This window comes from Sinocyclocheilus anshuiensis, unplaced genomic scaffold, assembly GCF_001515605.1.
Source record: "Sinocyclocheilus anshuiensis isolate Anshui unplaced genomic scaffold, SAMN03320099.WGS_v1.1 scaffold267, whole genome shotgun sequence".
Classification (NCBI taxonomy): Eukaryota; Metazoa; Chordata; class Actinopteri; order Cypriniformes; family Cyprinidae; genus Sinocyclocheilus; species Sinocyclocheilus anshuiensis.
The window spans coordinates 2,714,997-2,739,624 of record NW_015552637.1 but is presented as its reverse complement, the minus strand read 5'-3'; the positions used below and the strand labels follow the sequence as shown (position 1 = coordinate 2,739,624).

At 35.7% G+C, this 24,628-nt stretch overlaps 4 protein-coding genes across 10 annotated transcripts in view; all 4 read left to right on the top strand.

The window, feature by feature from the left end:
- The first annotated feature begins 2,019 nt into the window (after positions 1–2,019).
- sema4aa (sema domain, immunoglobulin domain (Ig), transmembrane domain (TM) and short cytoplasmic domain, (semaphorin) 4Aa) lies at positions 2,020–12,106 on the top strand. Of its 2 annotated transcripts, XM_016458388.1 has the most exons (14): positions 2,020–2,151; positions 3,949–4,109; positions 4,256–4,312; positions 5,693–5,788; positions 5,878–5,971; positions 6,052–6,171; positions 6,362–6,495; positions 7,726–7,907; positions 8,018–8,159; positions 8,567–8,756; positions 8,851–8,966; positions 9,136–9,299; positions 9,776–9,843; positions 11,082–12,106. In XM_016458388.1, exons 1-14 carry the CDS (start codon positions 2,052–2,054, stop codon positions 11,759–11,761), a joined length of 2,304 nt encoding a protein of 767 aa, XP_016313874.1. In that variant the 5' UTR covers positions 2,020–2,051; the 3' UTR covers positions 11,762–12,106. The 2 variants fall into 2 exon arrangements, with proteins under 2 accessions (XP_016313874.1, XP_016313875.1); XM_016458389.1 differs by lacking the exons at positions 2,020–2,151; positions 3,949–4,109; positions 4,256–4,312 and adding an exon at positions 4,718–5,302.
- A 100-nt stretch (positions 12,107–12,206) lies between these two features.
- LOC107666753 (membrane-spanning 4-domains subfamily A member 4A-like) lies at positions 12,207–15,147 on the top strand. Its single transcript, XM_016458185.1, has 7 exons — positions 12,207–12,304; positions 12,962–13,166; positions 13,375–13,476; positions 13,994–14,050; positions 14,247–14,399; positions 14,533–14,634; positions 14,820–15,147. Exons 2-7 carry the CDS (start codon positions 12,993–12,995, stop codon positions 14,895–14,897), a joined length of 666 nt encoding a protein of 221 aa, XP_016313671.1. The 5' UTR covers positions 12,207–12,304; positions 12,962–12,992; the 3' UTR covers positions 14,898–15,147.
- A 1,292-nt stretch (positions 15,148–16,439) lies between these two features.
- LOC107666850 (uncharacterized) lies at positions 16,440–21,530 on the top strand. 4 transcript variants are annotated; one of them, XR_001631729.1, is made up of 9 exons: positions 16,440–16,584; positions 16,721–16,821; positions 17,338–17,448; positions 17,540–17,596; positions 18,593–18,709; positions 19,081–19,149; positions 20,103–20,216; positions 20,335–20,516; positions 21,238–21,530. XR_001631729.1 is itself a non-coding variant. In XM_016458346.1 (8 exons), exons 2-8 carry the CDS (start codon positions 16,762–16,764, stop codon positions 20,419–20,421), a joined length of 615 nt encoding a protein of 204 aa, XP_016313832.1. In that variant the 5' UTR covers positions 16,440–16,584; positions 16,721–16,761; the 3' UTR covers positions 20,422–21,236. The 4 variants fall into 4 exon arrangements, 3 of the variants coding, with proteins under 3 accessions (XP_016313832.1, XP_016313834.1, XP_016313833.1); XM_016458346.1 differs by lacking the exon at positions 21,238–21,530 and having other exon boundaries at positions 20,335–21,236; XM_016458347.1 differs by lacking the exon at positions 21,238–21,530 and having other exon boundaries at positions 16,580–16,634; positions 20,335–21,236.
- Positions 21,531–21,898: 368 nt separating this feature from the next.
- nudt17 (nudix (nucleoside diphosphate linked moiety X)-type motif 17) overlaps positions 21,899–24,628 on the top strand; it is a 7,322-nt gene continuing 4,592 nt past the window's right edge. Inside the window, exons 1-5 of one of the 3 annotated variants that reach the window (XM_016458344.1) lie at positions 21,899–22,021; positions 22,114–22,189; positions 23,475–23,591; positions 23,697–23,880; positions 24,180–24,205. In XM_016458344.1, coding sequence (XP_016313830.1) covers positions 22,115–22,189; positions 23,475–23,591; positions 23,697–23,880; positions 24,180–24,205 — 402 coding nt within the window. In that variant the 5' untranslated portion in view covers positions 21,899–22,021; position 22,114. The other 2 variants (XM_016458345.1, XM_016458343.1) reach the window with 2 other exon arrangements.

The following is a 24,628-nucleotide window of genomic DNA, read 5'->3' as shown; positions in this document are numbered from 1 at the left end:
TTCGAGACTAAATACACATGTAGGTAACTAAACATGGATTCAGATAATCAGAATTCTACTTTCGCCCCCTAGAGGTGTTTAGGATGATCTGCAGGTAGTAGTGAGCAACAAAAAAGGATACATGAAAAAGAAGCGAATGAGGGGTATTAAAAAACGCCCAAATGAATAAATAAAACAAATACCTACAACTGACAACATTGCTATTTTGCTCTTTGAGATGCCTTGAAATTTGTTTTAGAGGAAATGCAACTTTATTGTTGTTGTTACTATATTTACTACTAATAACCTACTATTTTCTTCTCTTCTTTCCCCAGAGCAAATAAATAAGTAGGCTATTTGCTCTGTGGAAAGAAGATTTTATTTTTTTTAGAAAGAAAGAAGATATTATTTAGAAGATATTTATTTAGAAAGAAGATTATTTATTATTTATTTATCACAAGATAGCCTAGCTAACGTCATCACTGAACGACACACCGATTCACGCAATTCGCTTTTTTGATATTGACGGTCAAGTTCACAACACCGGATTCGAATTCGAATCCGGCCTTCTTTACTCCGGGTTGTGTAAACACATATGATTCTCTGGAAACTTGACGGCAATATTCCGGTATCAACGCCCAGCGTGAAAGTGAACGTAAAGTGAAGTGAGAGGTCAAGTCAAGTGCTTAGAGAGGGAACATCACGTCTGTGGGCGTGGGAGCTCCATCAGTCTGCGTCAGTGAGGTGTGCTGCACATTTGGACAAAGTTCTGCCTAAAACTAATTAATTTGTTGTGCAATTACAGTGTAATTTGTTGTATATGGTTGGCTCAGTATGATAAAGCTAGTGTAAATGCCAGTATTCATAGGCTATAATCTAAACTTTGGACAATCCTGTATGAATTTGTTTTATCCAAAGGCTCATGCTTAAATTCTTGAAATTAGACAAATACACTGTGTCTATATATAATTAAATAAATAATTGTGACTTTCATAATCACAATTCTGATTTTATATCTCGCTATCTCGTCATAGCTCCATTTTGTCACCTTTGTGTTCTGGAACTGAACAACTCTGAAGAACCTGCGAAATGTTGAAATTCTAATAGCAGAAGAGTATTTTGACTTTCTGAACTCACTGAACTGTTCTTTACCTCTGTGAGGTTGCTTACTTACCCAATTTCCTCTCCTTCTAAGCACAGACTTTATGTCGTACTGAAAGTCCATTTTAAAATAGTCTACTGTCAGTCCCTTGCATTGCTCTTCTTCTACCTTCAGTTCAAGGAAACCTCTTTTTTTTTTCAATTGACTTTCATGCCTAAAAATAGCAACCTGGCCTGTTCTCATTGCAATCAGCATGTTCTTTATAATTGTCCACATCCCCTCTTATAACCACATACGTTATCTCCCACCACTCTCACTCTCTAGCTCTGTTTCACAACCTATAGTGTACCTAGATATCGTCATAGTTGTGGTTCTGAAACAAAACTGGTACAAAAAAAAATAATAGGTTGCATGATCACACTGCCTTCTGTAACTCCTTATATTCATTATAACATATCATATTATAAGGGCATCAATGCAAGAAACTTTCACAGGATCCATTCGATATTGCATTTTTTTAAATCCAAACAAACAATAATACTCTGTATTTTTTTCTTTTTAGTTGATGTTTACCAATGCAGCTAACTGTTAATAAATGGAACCTTACTGTAAAGTGTTACCAGTTAAGAAAATGACATTTGCCAGCCAAAAACAGGTTTCACAATGTTTCTCATCCAACAGAGAAATTAGATATACCAAAAGGAAATGCACTTACTGAATATAAAAAAAGATATCATGATAATATCATTATAATTCAGTTCCGTGCTGCTGTCAGAAGAAGTGCCATTAGCAGTAAGTGTTTAGTAGTGGATACTGAGTAAGAGAGGAGTCAACTGAGTGGTTTGAGGTTTTTTAGTCTTCCTTCCTGCTGCGCTCAAGAAGGTCAGTTCAGAGGAAGTGAGATTCAGTCACTTGCTGTTTTTTCGGTAGCTGATCAGAACAGGTTCTGTACCCTAAAACATCCGTTAGGATGGCAGGATTGTTTAGGATCTGGATATTTATGGTTCTCCTCTTGGGATTGATAGATCCATCTCAGGCCTCTCTGCGTCCTCGCGTGTTATTCTCTGAGGGTAAGTGAAACTCGGATTGATAGATGATAGCGAGACATATTTTACTGGTGCAAAAACTCACACTTACAGTGATTGTCAGATGTGCATGTTGAGGGCAAAGTATAGATAAATACAGATGTTCTAGTAGACATCCTTAAGCAACAAACAGGATTTTATCAGTCGGACTGCTGCTGATATTAGTCATTTGTAACCACATTTCCGTCAGAATGTGTTTCCAATATGAATAATTGAGAAATTAATTGTTTTCCAACCTGTTATAAAGTAGTTTGGTCCTCTGACTTCTATACAAATAGAAAAAAAATCAGCTCAACTTTGGTACAAGAAAATAATTCAGTATGTTTTATTCATGAATCACAAGCAAAATCTTTGCATTTGATTCACAGTAAATTTAAACTCATTTCATAAATATGACCCATGTTCAGATGACCAAATAGCACAGTCATGTTGGGCAAACACACATTCTGTGTAAGTTTTGTAATCTTTCTTCTCTAAACGTGTGAGTTGTGGCTTTGTTTGTTTTTATCCATTACTGTTGTTCTGCAAATGCTTGATGGTCTAAATGCTGCTCGCTTGAAACCACCGCTGACTGATTATCTGCACCACACGCTCAAAGGCCTGCTGCTGCAGAGAAGCATGTCTTAAGACTGTGGTTAGTATATCAGACATCAGTGAGGACAATTAGATGAAAGACTTTTCTACAGATCAATAAACGCCATAAAATGTCAGGATTTTTTGACACTGTCAGGGGTTTTACGTATGACTAATAGGTTTATTTATTTGGAAGAGGAACTGCTTTGAAACTGTTCTGACATACACTTCCATTTAAAAGAATCATTATTTTTAAGAAATTAATATTATTTAGCAAGAATGCATTTAATTCATTAAAAGTCAGATATTTAAGATGTTGAATGAAATGCTGTTTTTTAACCTCAAATAATCTTCAAAAGAGATTTCCACATAAATATTAAGCAGCACAACAGTTTTCAGCATTGATAATAATAAGAAATGTTACTCGAGGAGCAAATCAGCATATTAGAATGATTTCTGAAGGATCATGTGACACTATAATGTAATGGCTGCTGAAAATTTAGCTTTGCCAGCACAGTAATAAATTGCGTTTTAAAATAGGCCTATATTAAAATACAAAACACTTATTTTAAATTGTAGTAATATTTCAAAATATTACTGCTTTTACTGTATTTTTCATCAAAAAAATGCAGCCTTGGTGAGCAAAAGAGGTTTCATTTGAAAACGTTAAAAAAAATTACCTACTCTAAACGTTTGAACTGTACATATGTATAACTTGCACTTTTGATGTTAGAAACAAGACGCTTACATATATTAAAATTAGGCTTGGTACACCACATTGAGGTTTCTCAGTGCCATAGTTTAGAAACATTTATGAAGCTGTTATGGACCTCAACCTCAAGTTAAAGCAATAAAAATAATCAGGGTTGTCATTTATCATCTAATATTAATGATGCATTCTCTAAGAGAGTTTGGCTGACTAGACAACACAGCGAAATCATATAGTCGTATTTCTGTTAGTCTGTATGTGCAGTATTGCTAAACCTCAGCTCATGGGCCTTGCTTATTTCCTCAGATCAAAAAGAGGAAAAGAGTGTCAGTGTTGTGGTTTCATTGCTTAATTGTGAATATAATCACTGTTTAAAGGTAAAACGCAAATAAAGATGTTTAAAAAAATCGGTGAAGAAAAATCAGTTTGTGTAAAATACATGTGCCAGTCTCTCAGAAATGTAGGGGTCAAGGTTTATCTGGTTGCTTTTTCTTCCACAGGAAGCTCAGAGCGTCACTTGGGCATCTACCACAGCTCTACTGTGAAGAACACCAACACTCTGCTGCTCAGCACTGATGCTGACACACTGTTTGTTGGTGCTCAGGATGCTCTGCTCTCTCTGGATGTCAGTCAACCTGATAGCATTACACTCAAAGACAAGGTGAGAAAGATTGTGTAACCCTTCAGGAATATTGTGCTATATATTTCAGGTTTCCACTCTCTAAACTTCTGTCATGAAGATCACCCTAGACTTGGAGGGGAAATTACATACAGTAATTACAGTTAAAAATTGCACTTTTTTTACAGCTGGAATGGGCAGCATCTCCACAAAATATGAAAACCTGTACAGTGGCCTCAAGGACGGTATGTAGGCTACCATTCCTAACATTAACTTTAAATTTCCTTTACTAAATGTATGGGCCAATGGCAAATTTCCTAGCTGATAAAAAGGAGAAATATATACTGTCACATTAAAGCTTAAAAAACACCTAAAAAGGGACCGTGCTCTGATTTGGATCATATCTCATGGTAACCTACCTGACTATGTTCATTATATCAGTTCAAATCAGTACATTGCAAAGGTCATAAAAATATCATATGTATATATATACACACACACAAAGTTGTTTGGAAACATTAAGGTTTTTTAATGTTTTTTGACATAAGTCTCTTCTGCTTATCAAAGCTGCATTTGTTTGATCAAATATACAGTAAAAACAGTATTATTGTGAATCTTAAAGATAGTACAAAACAAACCTGTTATTAAAATGCACAATACACCGTCTTGTAGACTAGGGTGAAGTCAGAATGTACAGACATCGGTCCCAAATAGTTGTATTTTAGAAAACTTTGAATGGCAAACTGTAACATTACGTGGCGCGGCATGATTTTGAACAGCTGTTGGGTGCCACGAATAGACTTGAGTGTGCACACGGTCATCATTTATGAATCATAACCCGCCAAATGGGCTAGTGGTTTGATGTGCGTTACCCACCTGACTTCACTGGAGCTATAATAATCTATTATCTCTGAAAATATTGGCCTGACGCTTTACTATTGGGGGGCTCTGGCAGCTAGCTATACTGTTGGCTAATCAAATCTATTCAGACGGGCTTAGCTAACGTTACGTATTTAGATGGGAGAGCATGAGAAGAGAGAATAATTAAGTTCACTTGTCACTGAGTTTAAGATGTTAAGTTAGTTATCTTACCCAGTAAACGACCTGTTGCTCGCCATAATACAACTTCGCTCGCTCTTCTGTCAGACTGGCGGGGATTCCGGGGAAACGTAGTGGGCGTGGTCGACCTGTGACTTCAATCGAGAGTGACCAATAGAAAAAGGCCTTTCATCATGGTGGGTAGAGACCGCCCACTGAGCGACAGCTTCACTCGCAAGCAAAACTTTTCAACTGGCAAACAACAGTTTTAGACCCGCAAAAAAAGACGGCAGAAAAGAGAGCAACATTTGTGGTTTCGTGATGAAAAGTATTTGAAGTGCACAAAGAAAAATATGATTTTTCAAAGATTTACACGCACTGCAAATTATTTTGTTTTCAATTTCTTTATTTTTGAGCCTTAAGAATTATTTTTTTGCAAACTTTTATTTTTAATTACAAAATAATTGAGACAAATTGGAATCATGTGATGGGCCCTTATTGCCATTAATGTGATGGCAGATTAGTACAAGCTTCATATTTATTATAACATACCTCTTATTTTTTATTTTTATGCTCGTCCATAACAGGATTGTGGCAACTTCATTAGTATTCTGCAGTTTTTCAACTCTACACACCTTTATGTCTGCGGGACAAATGCATATAAACCACAAGCCCTCATCATAGTAAGTTCAAATAAATAAATTGCACAGATGGATAGATGGGAATTGGATGGATTGCTCTCTGCTCTAACAGACTGACATCTCTGTTTTAGCCAGCAAGTTCTCTGAGCGCTAGCAGAGACACAAAGGATGCCAAAAACTGCTGTCCCTCCAGCTCCACCCAGAGGAACACAGCCACTATTGTTGGTGAGAGGGCAGAAACAGCTTTTGGAATGACCTCACCTAATCTAGTGCTCTCACACACTTAACTGTGACCTCTCTAACAGATGAAGAGCTGTATACCGCAACCAAAGTCGGCTACTTTGGGGACAAAGTGATTTCTCGCTGTCACAGCAGAGGAACACGCAATAACTTGGAGCTTCAGAATGTACCAAAATTGCTGCAGGGTTTGTATATTTTTGTCCCAAAAGTAATGCTGCCATAATGCTAACATATACAAAGTTTGATCTTGATGGCCTAGTGGTTATATGGGCCGGTAACACGAGTTGCAGGATTGAATTCATGAAAGGGTCATATAAATGAGTCGCTACTGTAACCTTGAGGGAATTTTCACACTTTGGTTTGTTTTTCTCTTAGAACCTGAATTCATAAGTTCAACACTTGTTGCCAGTGAAGGAAAGATCCTGCTGTTCTTTACTGAGGTTGGGGACTTGACTGGAGACTCATTTCTGAACTCTTTTATTGTGTCTCGTGTGGCACAGGTCTGCACGGTGAGACTTCATTTTTCTCCTATTCTGAATCAGAATGAAGGAAGTTACAAAGACTGGATTATTTGTCAGCAAAAACTACAAGAACTACAAACATTGAAGTGACCTTTGTGTTCTGTTTAAAATAAATTACAGTAGTTACGGTCGCTAAATTATAGATTTCTGTGTAGCCTAACTTTACAGACTTCTCCTATATTTTGTACATGCAAATGTGGACTGATTTGGGTACGTTTTACTAGCAAATACTAATCCAGTCTTTCTGCTTAAAAAAACACTTAATCATAAATAATCGACTATTGATGCTAGTTGCCGATAAGGCAGAGCCAGCTACAGTTGGAGTTGATGGAAGAAAAAAAATTGATATTTTGAGCTGATTTCAGAATACATATTGTCTTGATTTGCATTCTGAACGACTTGAAAGTCCCGTAGTGTGTAAGCTTTAATAATTTGGTAGGCTATATAATGCCCAGTTTTTCTCTGTAACCATTTACAAAGTCAGCAAGTATATGATGCATAGTTCAGATTTAAAAAATCATGTGGTGTATTCCAGCCTTTAGAAGTTTTCAAAATAGTCATGCGTATGTAGAAGCCTATTGCATAAAAAGTTTATGCAACTATGCACTTTAACGGTATACTGTAAAAAAAAAAAAGACCAATAAGTTATGACATGTTTTTACATTACTTTAACTCATCAAAATAAGTTAAACAATTTTCAACTTTGTACAATTCAATTTTTTGAGACAGTTTAATGTAATTTAAGTTGAAATGACTTAAACAGCTTAGTTTATTCTACTTAAAATATAAGGCAGCAACTTATTATTTACAGTGGATAAGTAACCGAAACAGAGCGTATTGTCAAATGTTAGGTATCTGAAATACATTATAACTGCTTTTAGACAGTAATATATATATTTTAAATTCATATCAACCATAAATATTGCAAAAAGAGGAACAGATATTGTTAAAGACACTCTATTGACCCCCAGCAAAATTAACACGAGTATACAAAATTCTAGATGTATAAATAATATAAAATCTAAAAATCTTTTAAATTTTTGTGATGTTTTTGCAAAGGGCATTTTGAACAATATAATTCAAAAATATTATATAAAGTATATTTTACTCTCATCTGGGTCAAAAAGACCTGAATAGTACACAAAGGAAGTGGCTGTCTAGTTTTAAAAGTCTCCTCAAAACTTCCTTTTTTAATGACTTTTTTTTTTTTTATACCAGGATGACAACGGAGGAAGCCTTACCTTACAGAAGCGCTGGACATCCTTTGCTAAGTCTCAGCTGGTCTGCCAACAAGGAGATGAGCTCCAGTTCAACAAGCTGCAGGATATTGTCAAGTTGTCCCCAACGAATGAAGAGTCTCCTGACAACACCCTTTTCTACGGAGTCTTTACCTCACAATGGTGCCGATTATTTAAATCAAACCCGCCATCATGACATATATTCACTGTTCTGAAAGTTCATGTGACATCTGTGTAAACATTTACTTCCCATCTCTCTCTGTCTCTTTTAGGGCAGCTTCATCTGGTCTGTCAGCAGTCTGTGCTTTCAGTCTAACAGATATTAAAGCAGCTTTTTCAGGGGATTACAAGACATTCGATTTGAATGGAAACCACTGGACACGTCAACCAAATGTAGACGGTAAACTCGGCAAGGTAACACAGACTAAGAGAGCCAATAATATATATATATTACATTTTAAATTATTTACAGTATATTAAAATATATAATTTTTTATTAAATTATTAAAATAATATTAAACTTATTTTTGCAATTCCATTTGGTGCCACAGATTATACACTACACCGTAAAAGTCAACATTTAATTATATTGGGAACCCACATATTGTATTTCTTAATTAGCGAAGTACAATCGATTCTAAAGCGAACAGAGCAATGTTTGCAGAGTGACACAGTGTTTACACTTCTCATGAAATCCTCTGCCAATGGTTTAATTATAGTAACAAATTAAACTGGGACCAGAGAATATATTTTAACATTCAGACAGTGATACACAGCAGCTTTAACCACTGTGTAACCAGATTTATCTTATATCTTCACAGTGTGGATTATTCAATGACAATGACCGTGTGTTAAACATTGTAAAAAAGAGCTTCCTGACTGAAAAAGCTGTGCGTCCTGTGGGGAAGAAACTGATTTTCTCCTCAACAGAAGAGCGGTATAGCCGTCTAGCTGTTCAGAGAACTCAAGCTGCAAATGGACACAGCTACACCATCCTTTACCTGCTCACCGGTACACACATAATTAATGCAGATCGTACTGATTTAGTTGATAATTTCTCATGTTTATTTGTGTATGGCCTGATGCCCATTTCTGTTTTCTTCAGAATCTGGCTTTCTTCATAAAGTCGTACTGCTGGCTAAAGGTCCTCATATCATCGAAGAAATTCAGATATTTAAGCAACCACAGACTGTGAAAAACATCCTTCTCTCTACCAGCAAGGTTTTTTGTCTTGTATCTTATTGTGAATGATTTGCATTTAATTTTTGAGACTAGTTTTTTGTTATAACTCGACCCTCCTGTATTACCAAACTAGGTCTTGGAACAGAGCCATAATTTGTTAGATGTATAATGTGATCAGGTTTCAAGTAATGGTCTTTGTAAATTATAGGGTGTGCTGTTTATCGGCTCTTCTGAGGGTGTCTTCAGAGTGCCTGTATCCAACTGCTCAGCTTATCCAAACTGTGCAGAGTGTGTGTTGGCACGTGACCCGTTCTGTGGATGGGACTCAAAGACCAGAGCCTGTGCTACTGTGTCCAGAATAGGGTCTAACCTGTGAGTTTTCTGTTCTGTACCAATATCTGAAATTAAAGTTAAGATCTTGGACAGTCATGCTCATCACTAAATGGGCCAAAAACCACCCACTTAAAAAGCAAAGGTCAGTCTGACCCAGTGTTATTTTTGTATTATTTATATACAATTGTAGTATTTTTTTTTTATTATTATTTTTGATTTAGTTAGTTGCCAGGTCAATGTTTCTATTTTTCATTTACATTTTTTTTCTTCCAGAATTTTTTATCTAATATTTTATTTTATTTTATTTCAATTAACATGAAAACATAAAAAAGTTAATAGTTTGATTTTAGATATTTAATAGTTTTAGTGTTTCCAAAAACCACCCTGGTCTGACTGAGATGAAAAGTGGCACTTTTTCTTTTCTTTTCTTTTTTTTTTTTTTTTTTCTTTTTTGTAGAGGTGTGAAATGGCAGGTACCTCACTACTATTCCTATATTTTTGTGTCTCAAACACAGACGGCAGGACGTGGAAAGCGGAAATGTCAATGAACAGTGCACAGAGCTCAAAAATACTACTGCTACAGGTAAACACGTTTTCTGTGTGACCCATAAGACTTTGACATAACCAACCTCAGAGTGTTCTTTGCAACTACATGTGTTTATTTGTGAAGGTGCCAGATTTTCAATTCATAATCGCCAACAAGCAGTGGAAGTTTCTTGCTTAATGTAAAATTCTAGTATGAAATGTTTTCACATCCAGGTAGCTTAAAGAAATAGTTTACAAAAAAGTAAATTTTGCTCAAATTGACTCACCATCAGGCCATCCAAGATGTAGATGAGTTTGTTTCTTCGTCAGAAGAGATTTGGAGAAATTTAATATTACATCACTTGCTCATTAATGGATCCTCTGCAGTGAATGGGTGCCATTATTATGGGCTGGTATTACAGTTTAAAGTTTTAAAACGCCTTAATAATGGATTCGTTTTATACAAGCATGCAGCTTTTTACTTCACAAGATGTTAACTGATAGACTGATAGATAGAGTCGTGTGGACTAGATTACTCTGATGTTTTTATCAGCTGTTTGAACTCTCATTCTGACGGCACCCATACAGGTAAACACGTTTTCTGTGTGACCCATAAGACTTTGACATAACCAACCTCAGAGTGTTCTTTGCAACTACATGTGTTTATTTGTGAAGGTGCCAGATTTTCAATTCATAATCGCCAACAAGCAGTGGAAGTTTCTTGCTTAATGTAAAATTCTAGTATGAAATGTTTTCACATCCAGGTAGCTTAAAGAAATAGTTTACAAAAAAGTAAATTTTGCTCAAATTGACTCACCATCAGGCCATCCAAGATGTAGATGAGTTTGTTTCTTCGTCAGAAGAGATTTGGAGAAATTTAATATTACATCACTTGCTCATTAATGGATCCTCTGCAGTGAATGGGTGCCATTATTATGGGCTGGTATTACAGTTTAAAGTTTTAAAACGCCTTAATAATGGATTCGTTTTATACAAGCATGCAGCTTTTTACTTCACAAGATGTTAACTGATAGACTGATAGATAGAGTCGTGTGGACTAGATTACTCTGATGTTTTTATCAACTCTCATTCCTCTCATTCTGACGGCACCCATTCACTGCAGAGGATCCGTTGGTGAGCAAGTGATGTAATCTCCAAATCTGTTCTGATGAAAAATCAAAGTCATCTACGTCTCAGATGAGTACATTTTCAGGTGAACTATTCCATTACGAGTTTAGTTGCACTGAATGTGTAACTGTAATATTTGATAAAACTGATACCTTTGTCTTTCTCCAGTGACACGGATTGCCCAGTTAAATGATATTGTGGTTCTACCATGTCACTCGAGGTCCAGACTGGCAGAGGTGACTTGGAGGTTTTCAAACAACAGCATCGTTCCTCAGTTTCCGTACATGCAGTGGGCAGACGGCAGTCTTGTTTTCACCGTCACTCCAGAGACCGTGAACACCTACCACTGCATGTCTGAGGAACTGGGCTCCAAGCAAACCATCGCCGCCTTCGCTGTAACTCTCCCTGTCATCCCTCGTTCTTTCCCTCCTCCATCACATCAGCAACCTGACGTCACCCTGGACTCTGATGAGGGCACAAAAACCGAGCCCATCCCTGATTACTACACAACAATTGAGTTTGATGAATCTGAACCTACAAAAGGGGAAAAGACGGATGCATTTATGACACCAGACAAGACCAGTGAGAAAAAAGCCAGGACTAATCATCAGTCTACTAAAAACATGAACACTGCAGGAAAAGACGCTGTTTGCATTGCACAGAAGAGTTACTATACTGAAATGGTTGCTTTTTGCCTCTTGTTTGTCATTTGTCTCTTTGTATTCGTTGCTTTTGTGGTCCTTTGGAGGCGCAGCATGAGGTGCAACAAAACCACCCCTCAGAAACAACCTAAAGACACGGAATCAGACCATATCTGGCAAACAGAACTGGAAGAACAGAAAAGCTGAGCCCAAAAACCAGCAGGATCTATATTGGAAGATTACACAAACTAAAGAATGATTCTTGACCCTTATTTAGTTTGAAAAAATAACAATGTGATCGCTAGAATGTTACATAATATTTATAATCATTTGATTTTATTTATGATTTGAGGTAATCATGCTTGTTTTGTCAAAACCATTGTTCAGTCAACGCTGAAATCCAAATGAAGAATTTTTTAGGATTTTAAAACAGCCCTGCATCATGAAAAAAATGGCTTGTTTGCAAAAAAAGGCATATTACATAATTCGATGATGCCAAGTTGAAAAAAAAATTAAGAAAAACTTTTTTTCACAATGTATAAATAAAAGAATAAAGACTTTATATATATATGTTACAATGCATAAGATAATAAAGACTTTTATTGGACTCTTGACAGAAATTCTGTCTGTGTCTGAAGGGGTTAAATGGAATCAGTGGGAGGAGAAGGAAGTTTTATTTCCCGTTAGGGTTTTTTCTGTTGTTCTGTCGGTAAACGAGGTCGCTCGTAAACTGATCAGTCTGAAGAATCGGTAAGTAAGCAGGTTAAAGTACGTTATTTTGTTTAGAAACAAACTTTTTTTTCCAGCGTTGATAAATTCGTCCTACGTAGTGAACAATAATAAAATAATTCGCTGTCATGATGGCTGTTACTCAAAATCTGGCAAGCGGCCTACCTACGCAACGTTATATATCGTCTTAAAATCTATCTAGCAATCTATCTGCTTATACAGGATTTTTGGATCTTATCTCAAAAAAATATGAGTGGCGTTGGAAATAGCATTCATTCGACGCTACTGTTTATATATCTTGCTGTTTATGTTTACTGAATGCATTTACGACATTAAAGTTTATGAAGAATGGTATACAGTCCAGTTCGATGTATATGATGTATTCATATATGAATATTTAGCCGAGCATCCGATACAGTAGCTATAGGCCTATGACATGGCACACAGGACAGTAAGGAAGGTGCGTGATAAAACACACCTGTTGTGTATAACTAGATTAAAGAACAGCATAATTAAATATCAATGGTATTTTTAAATCACATCATGTATATACAGTAAACAATCCTAAGCAATCTATAACATTGACTTGAGATTTGCAACCTTAATCAGGAAATGAGAGGCAGGTTTTACGAGGTAGTCCATATGGCTCATGTATTTTTTACTTCCTTGTTGTTACAGCATAAAGGTGAGCCTCATATTTCTGTGAGATATGGCCTCTTCAATGACTACTGAGGCGAATGGAGTGAGGGTAGTGACTCATGTTATCCCACTGGAGGAAAAAACAGAGTCTTCGGACCTAAAGTCAAGCTCGGTTGAACTTGAAAAGTCCAATCTGTCACCAAAAACCAAGATGTTCCTAAAGGGGAAGCCTCTGTCACTGGGGGTGAGAGCTGGACACACAGTTTCACAGCAATATTGAATATAAGTTAAGCTTTGTTGACCACAGAAAATAATTGTTTTTAGCCCTCATCATTTATATTCATTTTAAATAGACTTTCACTTAATCGTTCTCCTACTGTTTTGAGGAAAGTGATTCAGGACTGTCAGATCTAAAGTATATTTTACTGAAGTGTTTGTGTGTGTTTGTGCAGTTGGTGCAGGTGTTTATTGGTTTGGTGATCATGACTCTGTGCACCATCACGGTGCTTGTGGATATGCTGGATGTTAAGACTGTAATGTCCCTTGGACTTCCTGTGAGTAAACATTTTGAGCCCTAATAACACAAAATATTAGCATTTTTACACAATAAATAGATACACAATAAATGTCACTGAAATATCAATTAATAAATATGATCAGGAGGCGGTGGGAGAGGGGTGGAAATCTTCTAAAATGTTCCAAAAGTTTTGAAAAAATCATGGAAAGTTTCCAAAAAAATTTCGCCCCTTTGCAACACTAGTTCTAATTTATTAGTTTTTTTATTATTATTATTGCATTAAATAAAATGTAAATGAAATTTGCATTCAAAATTTTAAATATAAAGTTAATAAATTTTTATATTTTATCATGATATGATTTTATAGTTGGATATAATACAGCATTTACGTTAGGCCTACAGCCTTCAGTCAAGTTTGATTTTTTTTTTTTTACTCTTCATAGTAAAAAGTTTGGGCACCTCTGATATGGAGCCCCTGTAGTTTGGTTCAGCTTAATAAAAACAAATATAATATACATTGAAATGTAATATTTTTAGTATTTTTGTTTTTTCAGTTTGTCATCTCTGGGTCCGTGGCAATCGCCGCACACAAGAGATCCAGTTCTACTCTGGTGAGCAGATTCTCATATTTACGGCATATTTTTACGTCACACATACCTGGTGTGTTCAGATATCTACAGCATTCTGCACCCTTTCTGAAGTCTGAATAAACTTCAGGATTTCCTGACGTTTTCAGATGTTTCCTGAAAGCCTGAAAACGCTTCGTTCTTTAAGAAATATACATTCTTATTCTTTGTGTTTGTGCAGATCAAAGCCACGCTGGCCATGAGTGTGATCTGTGCTCTGCTGGCTGCTGCAGGAACCGGCTACTTCAGTTGGGAGCTCAGCAATAGACCAGGGGAGAATCCTTGTAGCGGCGGAGGTTACTGGTCATGTTCGTACATGATATGGAGATTTAATGTACGTCTGTAACTAGTGATGATCTCAAGTTTACATTAAATGAATGCAGATGCAGATGTATATGCCTGCCTGTAGCATATTCACAAGACAGAACTTGACTGTCTGTATGCCATGTGTGATATTTTTTATTTAGAGTTTGATGGATGGATTGAGGGGTCTCCTGCTGGTGCTGTGTTTTCTTGAACTGTGCGTGTGCATCTCTCTGTCCATCTTTTCGGCCCGGGCTATCCAACAGGTGAGACCAAACCCAGATCAAACCTCAGTAGAGGTTCATGTTTATATCATTTAATGAGGATATGTAAATGATGGTCTGCTGGTCTGTTGTGGTTGAAGATCTAAGTTCATAAACTTCAGTTCTCAGTGTAGCCTTGATTGTGAAATAAAGATGTGATCTAGGAAAATCTTCTCTTTTGATTTCAGGGCGAAACCGATGTCGACCCTTGCGGCAGTGACTCCAGTCTCCTGAAGGTTGGGGTGGATTGTGTCTCCAACCCCTGAATAGCCACACAGTTATGGCCAAGGTTTCTCTAGTCAAAAGTTTAATCATCATATAGGCTAAATGGGATAACATTTGCTTTATAAAGTTCTTTCTTTTTGATGGGATTGTTTGATAAAATACAGGATAGCCATTTTCCACTAGATGATTTGTCATTTTTTGCAGTATACACATTTCTGCATGGTTATGTTCTTTGAGACGTATTGCACACTGCTTGCTGATTTTATGAATAAAATGCACTATGTTTCATTATTTCTCTGGCAACTTTATTGAAGACAGTTAACTGTATTAGCGTCCACACCAGCGTATAATAACATTCTGATTATTATAAGCACACGCTGCTGTTATGTCATCTGCCGCTTTAAATGCTCAAGCTCTTAAAATTCTGATTGGCTGTCAATGTTTTTAAAGTTCATCAGCTGGGAAAAAAATTAATTCTGAAAGTGATTCCAACAGTATTTTCTCTATACTTTCCTAATGCCGGGGGGGAAAAGTGGACATTTATTTCTAAAACTATAATTTGCTCTCCAATACAGATCCTAAAGAAAAGCTTAAGCATTTATTTATGGAAGCCTATTTCAGCAGTATAAGAAAAATCATGCTTTGATACATAAATGCAAAATTATTACACACTAAGTCACAATTCTGTGAACACAAAAATGTGAAATTATGAGATGCTGAGTCATAATTATGACATCAATGGACATAAAAAGTCCAAAATGATGTCATAAAAAGTCCAATTTATGACATACTAAATAATCAAAAATAGATAAGTTGTTTAAATTATGACATAGCAAATCATAATTATGGCATCAAAAGTTTATGGCATTAATTAGTTTTTAAACACAGGATGTAAACATCCTTTATGTGTGAGCACGTACCAATTGAGTATCCTTGTTCTTGACAATTGCAGGTACTTTGACTTGCTATGTAATAATTCAACTTTTTTTATCCAATAATAATTGACTTTCTATTTGATTATTTTGACTTCATCTCATAACTATGACTTAGTATGTCATTTTTGCCTTTTATGTAATAATTATGACTTCTGACAATAAAACACAAGAGTTTGATATATTCCTTACTCCAGTGTCCCCCTTGTTTAATTTATAGAAATTAGTAGTTGAATATGAGTAACTAAAATAATTACATTTTGGAAATCCAGAAGTTTGGGGATGAATTAAAATAAGAAATGTCTTGATGTTTAGTTGTTTTAGCTTATTTTAATTTTTTTTCTATTACTTTAAATCATTTAAGTTATCTTGAGGCACCATGGAAGTTTGCTGAGGGCCCCTAGTGGGCCCCGGACCCCTGGTTGAGAGCCACTTCTTTGCTCTACTCTTTACTATAGACATACACACCCATCCACAGCCCACATATGCAAGACATTATTTAGGGAGAAGAACATAAACAGCTGTTTCGCGAATTTACAAGCCTACAGTTTCTCTGAGCACTCTCTTGACTCAGCTCTTATCCTCTACATAATTCATAACCGGGTTATAAATACCCCGCTCTCGAGCGCTTGCAAGGGTGTTTTCTGGAATAAGGGCCGGTGGGATGAGTGAGTTCTGCTCGGGACCGAGCCAACCTGGTTTTCTGCTTGTTTAGCCACCGCCTCCCCTCGTGACATCAACACTGCGGAGAGCCGCCGCGCGCTCAGACTCTGCTGCAGAACGCCAGTGCGCAAAGGTAAGCGAGCACTCCTCAGCACGCAACAACACGTTAGCACACTTAAAAGAGTGAGTGGATTGAAAATACCCTCAGTGTGCATGAACAACGCGTTAGCTCGTTTTGTTGATGTATGCTGTTGTGATTGTGTTTGCAGCGGATCGTGTGGTATTGATGAGTGATTGGTGATCTATCAGCATGTCGCTGTACGCGTCTCAGATTAAAGCGTTTAAGAGCGCAGAGCCCAAGACACTTGGCGTGAGTTTCACTACAGCACACTATCACATTATTATATCGACAATTTGCGCTGGATCATTGGCTACAGATGTTTTATCAGCTAGCCTGTATCATTACGCTTGATTTTATAGTCTTGAGCACATTGTTTACATATTGATGGATGTTGCATATGAGTTTTTAGTAATTCAATCAGTGCTGTCCTATAGAAGACAATATTTAGGCTCTAGATTAATATGAATGCACGTGTAGTATATCTAATAAATGACATCTGGCCAGCATCCAAGGACACACCTATATCTGAGATGCAACACAGATACACACTGACAAACTGAACTCAAGATAAAACAATTACATTTCTGTTCAACTTTATTGGGGTGGAAAATAAAGTATTTCATCTTGATTTATTTGCCTTTTATATATTGGTAGACAACAAATACAGTTTTATTTTTATATAGAGATAGATAGATAGATAGAAAAATTTAGCATGGAAAACTGCAGTTAGTTTACAGTTGTAACATTTTGTGTGCTTTGGTTTAGGCTATTGAGATCATAATGGGAGTGTTTACTGTCATTTTGAGCTCAATTGTTTATAAGCTGCACTACCATATCCAGCGTGAAATCATCATCCTCATCGTCAACGGTGCTCAGGTACAACTACACACACACACACACACACACACACAAATACATTTAAGATGTTTAAACTCAGTCATGTGACATATGCCTCTATTTCCTACAGCTTGTCATAACTGGTGTTGTCCTGGTGCACACTGGGAGGAAGCCATCTAAATGTCTGGTACAGTATGAACATACATATATGAATATCATCTGAAAATTAGAACGTGTTTACAAATCATGTCACTCTTGCTCACTTCATTTTAATCCCTTTAATGTCCCTCCGTCAGAAAGGACCTTGCACCTCCTCATCCTTTATTGACCAAATTAAATGCAGTCTCAGCAACAGTAGTCTTGTGTAATCAAACTTTTGACAACAAAGGTCCTCTTTGCATATTATTTTTGCCAAGAACTGCCCACTTTTTTTTTCAAGATTGCAAGATATTACTTGACAGACATTCCTCAGTTTGTTTTGTTTTTATGGGATCGTTTGGAACAGTGTTATTATAGTATAATTGACTTGAGATAACTTAAGATCTACTTGTGGCATTTTTGCCTTCTATTGTGAGAGGATAGTTTTTAAAGTTGGCAGGAAGCAAATTGGGAGAGAGAGAGGGGGACAGCATTAGGAAAGGTCTTCAAGCTGGGATTCGAACTTGGGACGCCCGTAGTGCAACGGCGCTGTATGTCGGCGCACCACCCTTAGTTTTTATTAATATTTTGATATAATATTTTGATATTTTCCATTTTCATTTTAATATAGTTAATTTTTTATTAATAATATAAATATTGATATATTTTATTTGAGTATCTGTTTTTATTTTTATTTTAATCAAACTTTTAGTAACTTTGTGTTTTCTTATTTTTAGTACTTGTTTTTGTTTTGAAATGTCTATGAAGTTTTTTTTATTTCATTTTTAGTTTTAGTTATTTTAGTATATCAGGTTAAACTAAATTAAAATGAGAAATGTTGGCAACAAGCTAAAATAAAAAGTTTTTTTATATATATTTTTTTTTATTTCAGTTAATGTTTTTTAAGGTTTTATTTTTATTTTCAAATTTATTGAACCATAATAACCATCTGTATTTTCAATATATTTTTGACCGTTCATTGTTGAAAGACTGTAAATGAGAATTTTATTTATTGATGAAATACATGTCTGTTTGTTTGTCGCAGGTGCTGACAACCATTGTTCTGCAATTACTAACCGCAGCATTTGATATTGTTGGATTTGGGCTCATGGCCAGACACATCCCATTCAGAGGAGAGTCGTACTACTACAGGGACACAGAGGTAAACAAACAGAGATGCCCCATCCTGCTCATCCTCAAGCCAAGACACCTTCATTCCCACAAGTGACTCAATATTTCAAATACTGTAAACAAAACGGATCATATAGTCGGTTATTGAAATAACACAAGAATGTGGGAAAATGTTATACTTCAACCGGCCTGCTTGCTTTGTTCTTTGGCAAACAATGGTTTCAGGCCATTTTATTTCTGCCTGTCCTGTATGTGGAACAGAAAAGCAGATGATATTGAGAGTAGGAATCGGGAAGCTGTTCATCGATCTGAACGTCAGTCTCTGTCAGACGGCAGACTGTGGTTGAGTGTGTGTGAGTAGAAAGAGAGATGTGATTCCAGGCTCTGTCCTGCTTGTTTCAGTGGTGTTGTGACCCACGTCACTCTGTTTGGGCTTGCTGTGGAGAAGGAGAGAAAGGGGGACATAAAGAGGTGAGTTGCATTACAAGCTTTACAATGCAGCGGGAAAACCATAATCACATCCTGAGACTCTGAGCTGGATTCAAACTGCAATTCAGTTCAGGATGTATCTAATCTCAATTTTTCCCCAAGTTTTAGACTGGTGTAATGCACAATTATTAGTGTAGTGTTTTAGGAGAGAACTCACAAGCTTTTATTAACTTAGAATAACTTTTCTCTTTGGTGCACAATTCAGACTATTGGACGACTGATATGGGTTTTTCAATGACAGGTGATGATACCAATACCTAAAGAGCGGCATGGCCATTTAATGTTAATGTATCAGTATTGATATTGTTAACTAAAAGCATAAAAACATTTTTTTTTTTATTATTATTTATATTTAGTTATATATTTACGTTCAATTAATATTATTTAAATTAATTTAAAAAATATAAATATTAGATGAAAAGCTTATAAAACCTTAAACAAAAATGTAATGTAAGCAAATAACTTAAATACATTAAGTATAAGCTGAACTACTAAAATTACTCGAATTAAAGCTAAATAGAAATAGTATAATAACTAAAATTACAAAATTACACAAGAAAATTTGTAAAATGTAAACTGAAAGTATACAAATAAAATCTAAAATACTATAATAGTATATAAATAATACTAAATTAACAATGTGATGTATATAGGCTAATGCAATGTAATTATAGCAAATTAAATATATACATATACTCTATATTTACTTTACAAAAATGTGTAGAAGTTGTGCATAATGCAGATGGCCAAATATCAAAGTCTGATTAATTGAAGTATAACATTTTCCATTTTCCCTTTCTGTGGATATTCATATTTTTTTGTATTATTATTTGCATATGATTGTGATTTACCATGTAAATACTGTTTGTATATATAGTTTTATCATAGAACAGTGCTGCTGTAATGTACTATTGTATTTGTGGTTTGTATTACAGTTCTTAGTGAATGGGATCTTGTTGACACTGATCGGTTTCCTGGTGCTAGCATGTGTCATTGGTTTGGTTGTGTCTCTTTTTGGGGTCTACACCCTTTCTGTTAGTGCCATAAAGGTTTGTATTTCAGGACTGCTCTTAATATTTGAGAATTATGTTCTGTTTCAGGTATCTATGAATGTTTTAAGGCAAATCTGTAATGAAACTGACTGTCCAATTCACTGTTTTGCCTCAGGAGGTGACGCCCATCCCTCACTCTACCGCAAACCAACATTATGGTGCTGGCGTTCAGACCCAGAACAAGATCCATGCCGGAAACTGACAAAATAAGAGCCGTTCAGAGCAGAAGGGCACAGTTTTAGCACAGTTTTACACCAACTGCAAAAGAGGACTGTTTCACCTACAAACCACTCACAGGTAAACAACCACAACTACAGACAAAAAAAAAAAAGTTTGTGAAGTTGTAAATAATTTTTTGAAAATAAAATGGATAAAATCTCGTTTTTTGCTTGGCTGTTGCTCTCACAGGCGTTAGGACTGCTGTAATTTCGAATGCTCAACTTAATAGTTATTCGTACCTCATTAATTTTTGCTCTTACAAACTGAAGCTTCTTAGCATGAAATGTCTACCCAGAAATCTAGACCAGAATCCAGTGTTATCGATGTATGTTAGAGGGGTAAGTGTGCTTATCGTTCTTAGGATATGTGAAATTAGGTACATAGCAGAAACAGAAATGAAATTATGGTGAATGTGAATGGTAAGAAGGTTCTGTGATTCCGTCTTGTTTCGTAGCATTTTGTACCACCTTTTGCATGGATCTTTATATCGGTCAACATGTTTGTTTTAGCCACATGAGGACATATGGGGCTACATTTATCAAGTTGATATTTGTTAATTGCAATTTGAAAATAAAAGCTCTTGAAACCATAAAAATGTAACAACACTGTAAGCAAGCCAAATGATTTTATATATATGCTTACAAAAAAAAATCCTTCAAAATAAAAGCCTTGATAAATGTGGCCCATGTTCAGTGAAACTCCTCTAAAGCAGAGTAATGGGAATTTGAACACCAGTGAATAGCTAAACAGCATCGCTTGGCTTTTTTGTCATCTCGTTTTATCCGTACTGATTCTTCAGGAAAGCTATGATGACTGCCAACTCTGTAAGTGCCACCACTTTTGACCAAAATCATGGACACCCTAATGACTAAAGGTCAGAGGTTGAACCCTCAGTCAAGGGCTCGACTTTGGTGATGTAAAATCCTTTTGTGATAGCATGCGTCGTCCGTTCTGTGTCTGTAGATCTTTGTCTTTATGACAGCATGTGAGATTTACATTGTGCCTGTTCTCAGCTAACTCTTTACATGTAGTAAATGAAAACGTAGTATGTAGTAATATGGCTGTGTTTGTGTTTGTATTTGACTGAATGATATTTCAAATAAACTTGATTTACTACACAATCTGATGCTGTCACATTAGCAATGTTTTCACAGTGCACGAACACAATTAAATCAGCAGAGATATGAATATAAACTCTCAGCAAATCATTGTCGAGAGTACAGTTTAGTCCTGCAAATAGATTTTAAAAATCTAATTGTAAATTCCCTCTCTAGACGATCTGAAATAAGTGTAATAATTTTGAAATCAGTTTTATATTTGAATAATAAAAACTAGGTTATATAAACAGACTTTTATTTTAAAACATCAGAAGAAGCTCATGCATATGTATTACGTAGCAAGCCTTACAGGAGCGTAAATTGACTTTTATTTTGAAACATCAGAATCCATTTTCCGGAGTATCGGTTTGGATGGTGTTTGTTATGGTCTGGGTTTTGGGTTCAGAGTCTGGACAGTATGAGTGTATTTCTGCTGTAAACACCCATTCATACGCTCTGACGATTTCCGCCTGATGAGTATTATATGTAATTCAATATGAATATTTTGTTTTACAGTATAATATATCAAATAACGAGGGAAAAACTTAATTATCATATTCTATGATGATGTCGTACAGTATGGAGAAAGTCCGAAAGATTCTAGTTCATCTGTCGAAGGACAACGCCGCTCCGCAGTGCGCACGATTCGTGCAGGTCAGCTGAGCTAAAATATGTACAAATGTGTATAAAAAATAATATATATGCAATATATATACAATAACAATAATTCTATCTATCATTTATAAATAAAATGATAATGATAAAATACTGTAGTTTATACAACCATATATTTAATAGTTACAAAATAAACAATTATATATACTACAAATAAATAAATAAGCTACACACACACACACACACACACACACTATTCTACTGTACTACAGAAATGTATAGGCTATAGTATGTATATAGTGATCATACATTCACACACACACACACACACACACACACACTATTCTACTGTACTACAGAAATGTATAGGCTATAGTATGTATATAGTGATCATACATTCACACACACACACACACACACACACACACTATTCTACTGTACTACAGAAATGTATAGGCTATAGTATGTATATAGTGATCATACATTCACACACACACACACACACACACACACACTATTCTACTGTACTACAGAAATGTATAGGCTATAGTATGTATATAGTGATCATACATTCACACACACACACACACACACACACACACTATTCTACTGTACTACAGAAATGTATAGGCTATAGTATGTATATAGTGATCATACATTCACACACACACACATACAGTGGTGGCTAAAGTTATTAGAACACTAGTATTTTCACCAGCTAAAAAAATAGCTTAAAGTCAGTCATTTCTATCCTTTGCTGTGGTGTGTTTCCAGAAGAACTGTGGCAGCGTCTCCAAGATGCTTCAAGAAACCTACCTGCAAACGTTTTAGGTACTTGTGTAAAAATGCTGTAAAATGAGGATGCTGCCAAAAATAATGTAGTAGTAAATAAATAATAAATATAAAGTAATAAATAGATTTTCTTTATCAGTTAACTTCTATTAACTAAATTAAATCAACATTTGGTGTGACCATCCTTTCCGTTTAAAGCAGCTTTTGCCCTCGGTGCACTTGCACATAGTTTTTCAGGGAGCTTTGCAGGTAGGTTTCTTGAAGCATCTTGGTGTTGACGTTGCCACAGTTCTTCTGGATTTAGTCTGTCTCAGTTTGTTCTGTTTATTATATTACAGTATAATATAATAATATAGTATATTATTATTATATTATACTGTTGTATAGTATATTATTTATATGATTTATTTAATTTGATTTAAAAAATATAAAATAATTATATTAATCATGATCTGTTTTATATAATCATATATGTAAATATAAGTCCTATATCAAAGCAAGTGTATAAACATGCATGTGTCATTTTTTCCAGAGCATAACTGGACACTTTGTCAGGAGCGTTGAGGATCAGGCAACTGTGAGCTGTTCTTTGGAGAATAACAGATTTATTTTATGTGACAGGATGTGTGATGGAGGAGTTCCTCTGAAGGTGAGATCACACTGAAGTTGTTTTACAGTAATTTGAGTTTTGTTATTAAATCCCTTTAATCCAGGAGTTTTTCATTTGTGGATCAAACTCATTGTCTAACCCTAGAGGGCGTCATTTTGCCCCATCAAATACCTGTCTCACTCAGAGGCGGACTCCCTGCCCCCAGATACCCTCAACCGTGGGGTAGACGTGGGCGTGGCTGTGCTGCTGCAGTCAGCCAATCAGAGACTGTTGCTAACACGTCGCGCCTCCAGCCTCCGGATCTTCCCCAATGTTTGGGTTCCGCCCGGTGAGTGTCATTCCACACCGACCCAAATGATTCCTCAGATCCACACTCACATATGTGTGTGCTCATGTTTATGATTTAGAGACGAGTGGGGTCATTTTGGTCAGTTTGGTCTGGTTCTGAGGACCACAATTTTAAACAGTTATTTTAAATGGTTTCTTAATCTACTCAATCTCAAATCGTACTTTCCATCAAAGACTGCGATGTTATCGGCTGAAGTTAAACAGCCACAGAAATGTGGCCTGCATGTGTGTGAGAGTCCTGTGGGGTTCAGGACTAATAGATGTAATTTGTTTGTTCAGGTGGCCATGTGGAGCTGGATGAAAAGGTACTTGCCATAAATTACAGTACATTACATAAACAGTGCACTGTCAATCAGTCAGTTAATCAGTCAGTCATTAACAGATATTGTCAAGTAATTTTAAATTAAATTGAGAGAATTAGTTTGTGATTGATTGATTTTTTATAATTAATATACAATGGGGTCCAATGTCTGAGACCACTTGATAAATATTATGTTTAATGTATTATCTTTTGCATTCTAATTCAATAAATATTTTTCATTAAATATATATATATAAATTATTAATTATTATAATATATATATACAGTGGTGTGAAAAAGTGTTGGCCCCCTTCCTGTTTTTTTAAATTTTTTGCATATTTGTCACACTTAAAAGATTCAGATCATCAAACAAATTTTAATATTATGCAAAGATAATGCAAGTAAATACAAAATGCAGTTTTTAAAT

Bases quoted from the DNA above. Each gene is read 5' to 3' on its own strand.
- LOC107666753 (XM_016458185.1), top strand. From the start codon at position 12,993: ATGGCCTCTTCAATGACTACTGAGGCGAATGGAGTGAGGGTAGTGACT. The intron at 13,477-13,993 runs GTGAGTAAACAT...TTGTTTTTTCAG, and splicing joins TAATGTCCCTTGGACTTCCT to TTTGTCATCTCTGGGTCCGT. The intron at 14,400-14,532 runs GTACGTCTGTAA...TTTTTTATTTAG, and splicing joins ACATGATATGGAGATTTAAT to AGTTTGATGGATGGATTGAG.
- sema4aa (XM_016458388.1), top strand. From the start codon at position 2,052: ATGGCAGGATTGTTTAGGATCTGGATATTTATGGTTCTCCTCTTGGGA. The intron at 4,110-4,255 runs GTGAGAAAGATT...CTTTTTTTACAG, and splicing joins GCATTACACTCAAAGACAAG to CTGGAATGGGCAGCATCTCC. The intron at 4,313-5,692 runs GTATGTAGGCTA...CGTCCATAACAG, and splicing joins GTACAGTGGCCTCAAGGACG to GATTGTGGCAACTTCATTAG.
- LOC107666850 (XM_016458346.1), top strand. From the start codon at position 16,762: ATGTCGCTGTACGCGTCTCAGATTAAAGCGTTTAAGAGCGCAGAGCCC. The intron at 16,822-17,337 runs GTGAGTTTCACT...GCTTTGGTTTAG, and splicing joins CAGAGCCCAAGACACTTGGC to GCTATTGAGATCATAATGGG. The intron at 17,449-17,539 runs GTACAACTACAC...TATTTCCTACAG, and splicing joins TCATCGTCAACGGTGCTCAG to CTTGTCATAACTGGTGTTGT.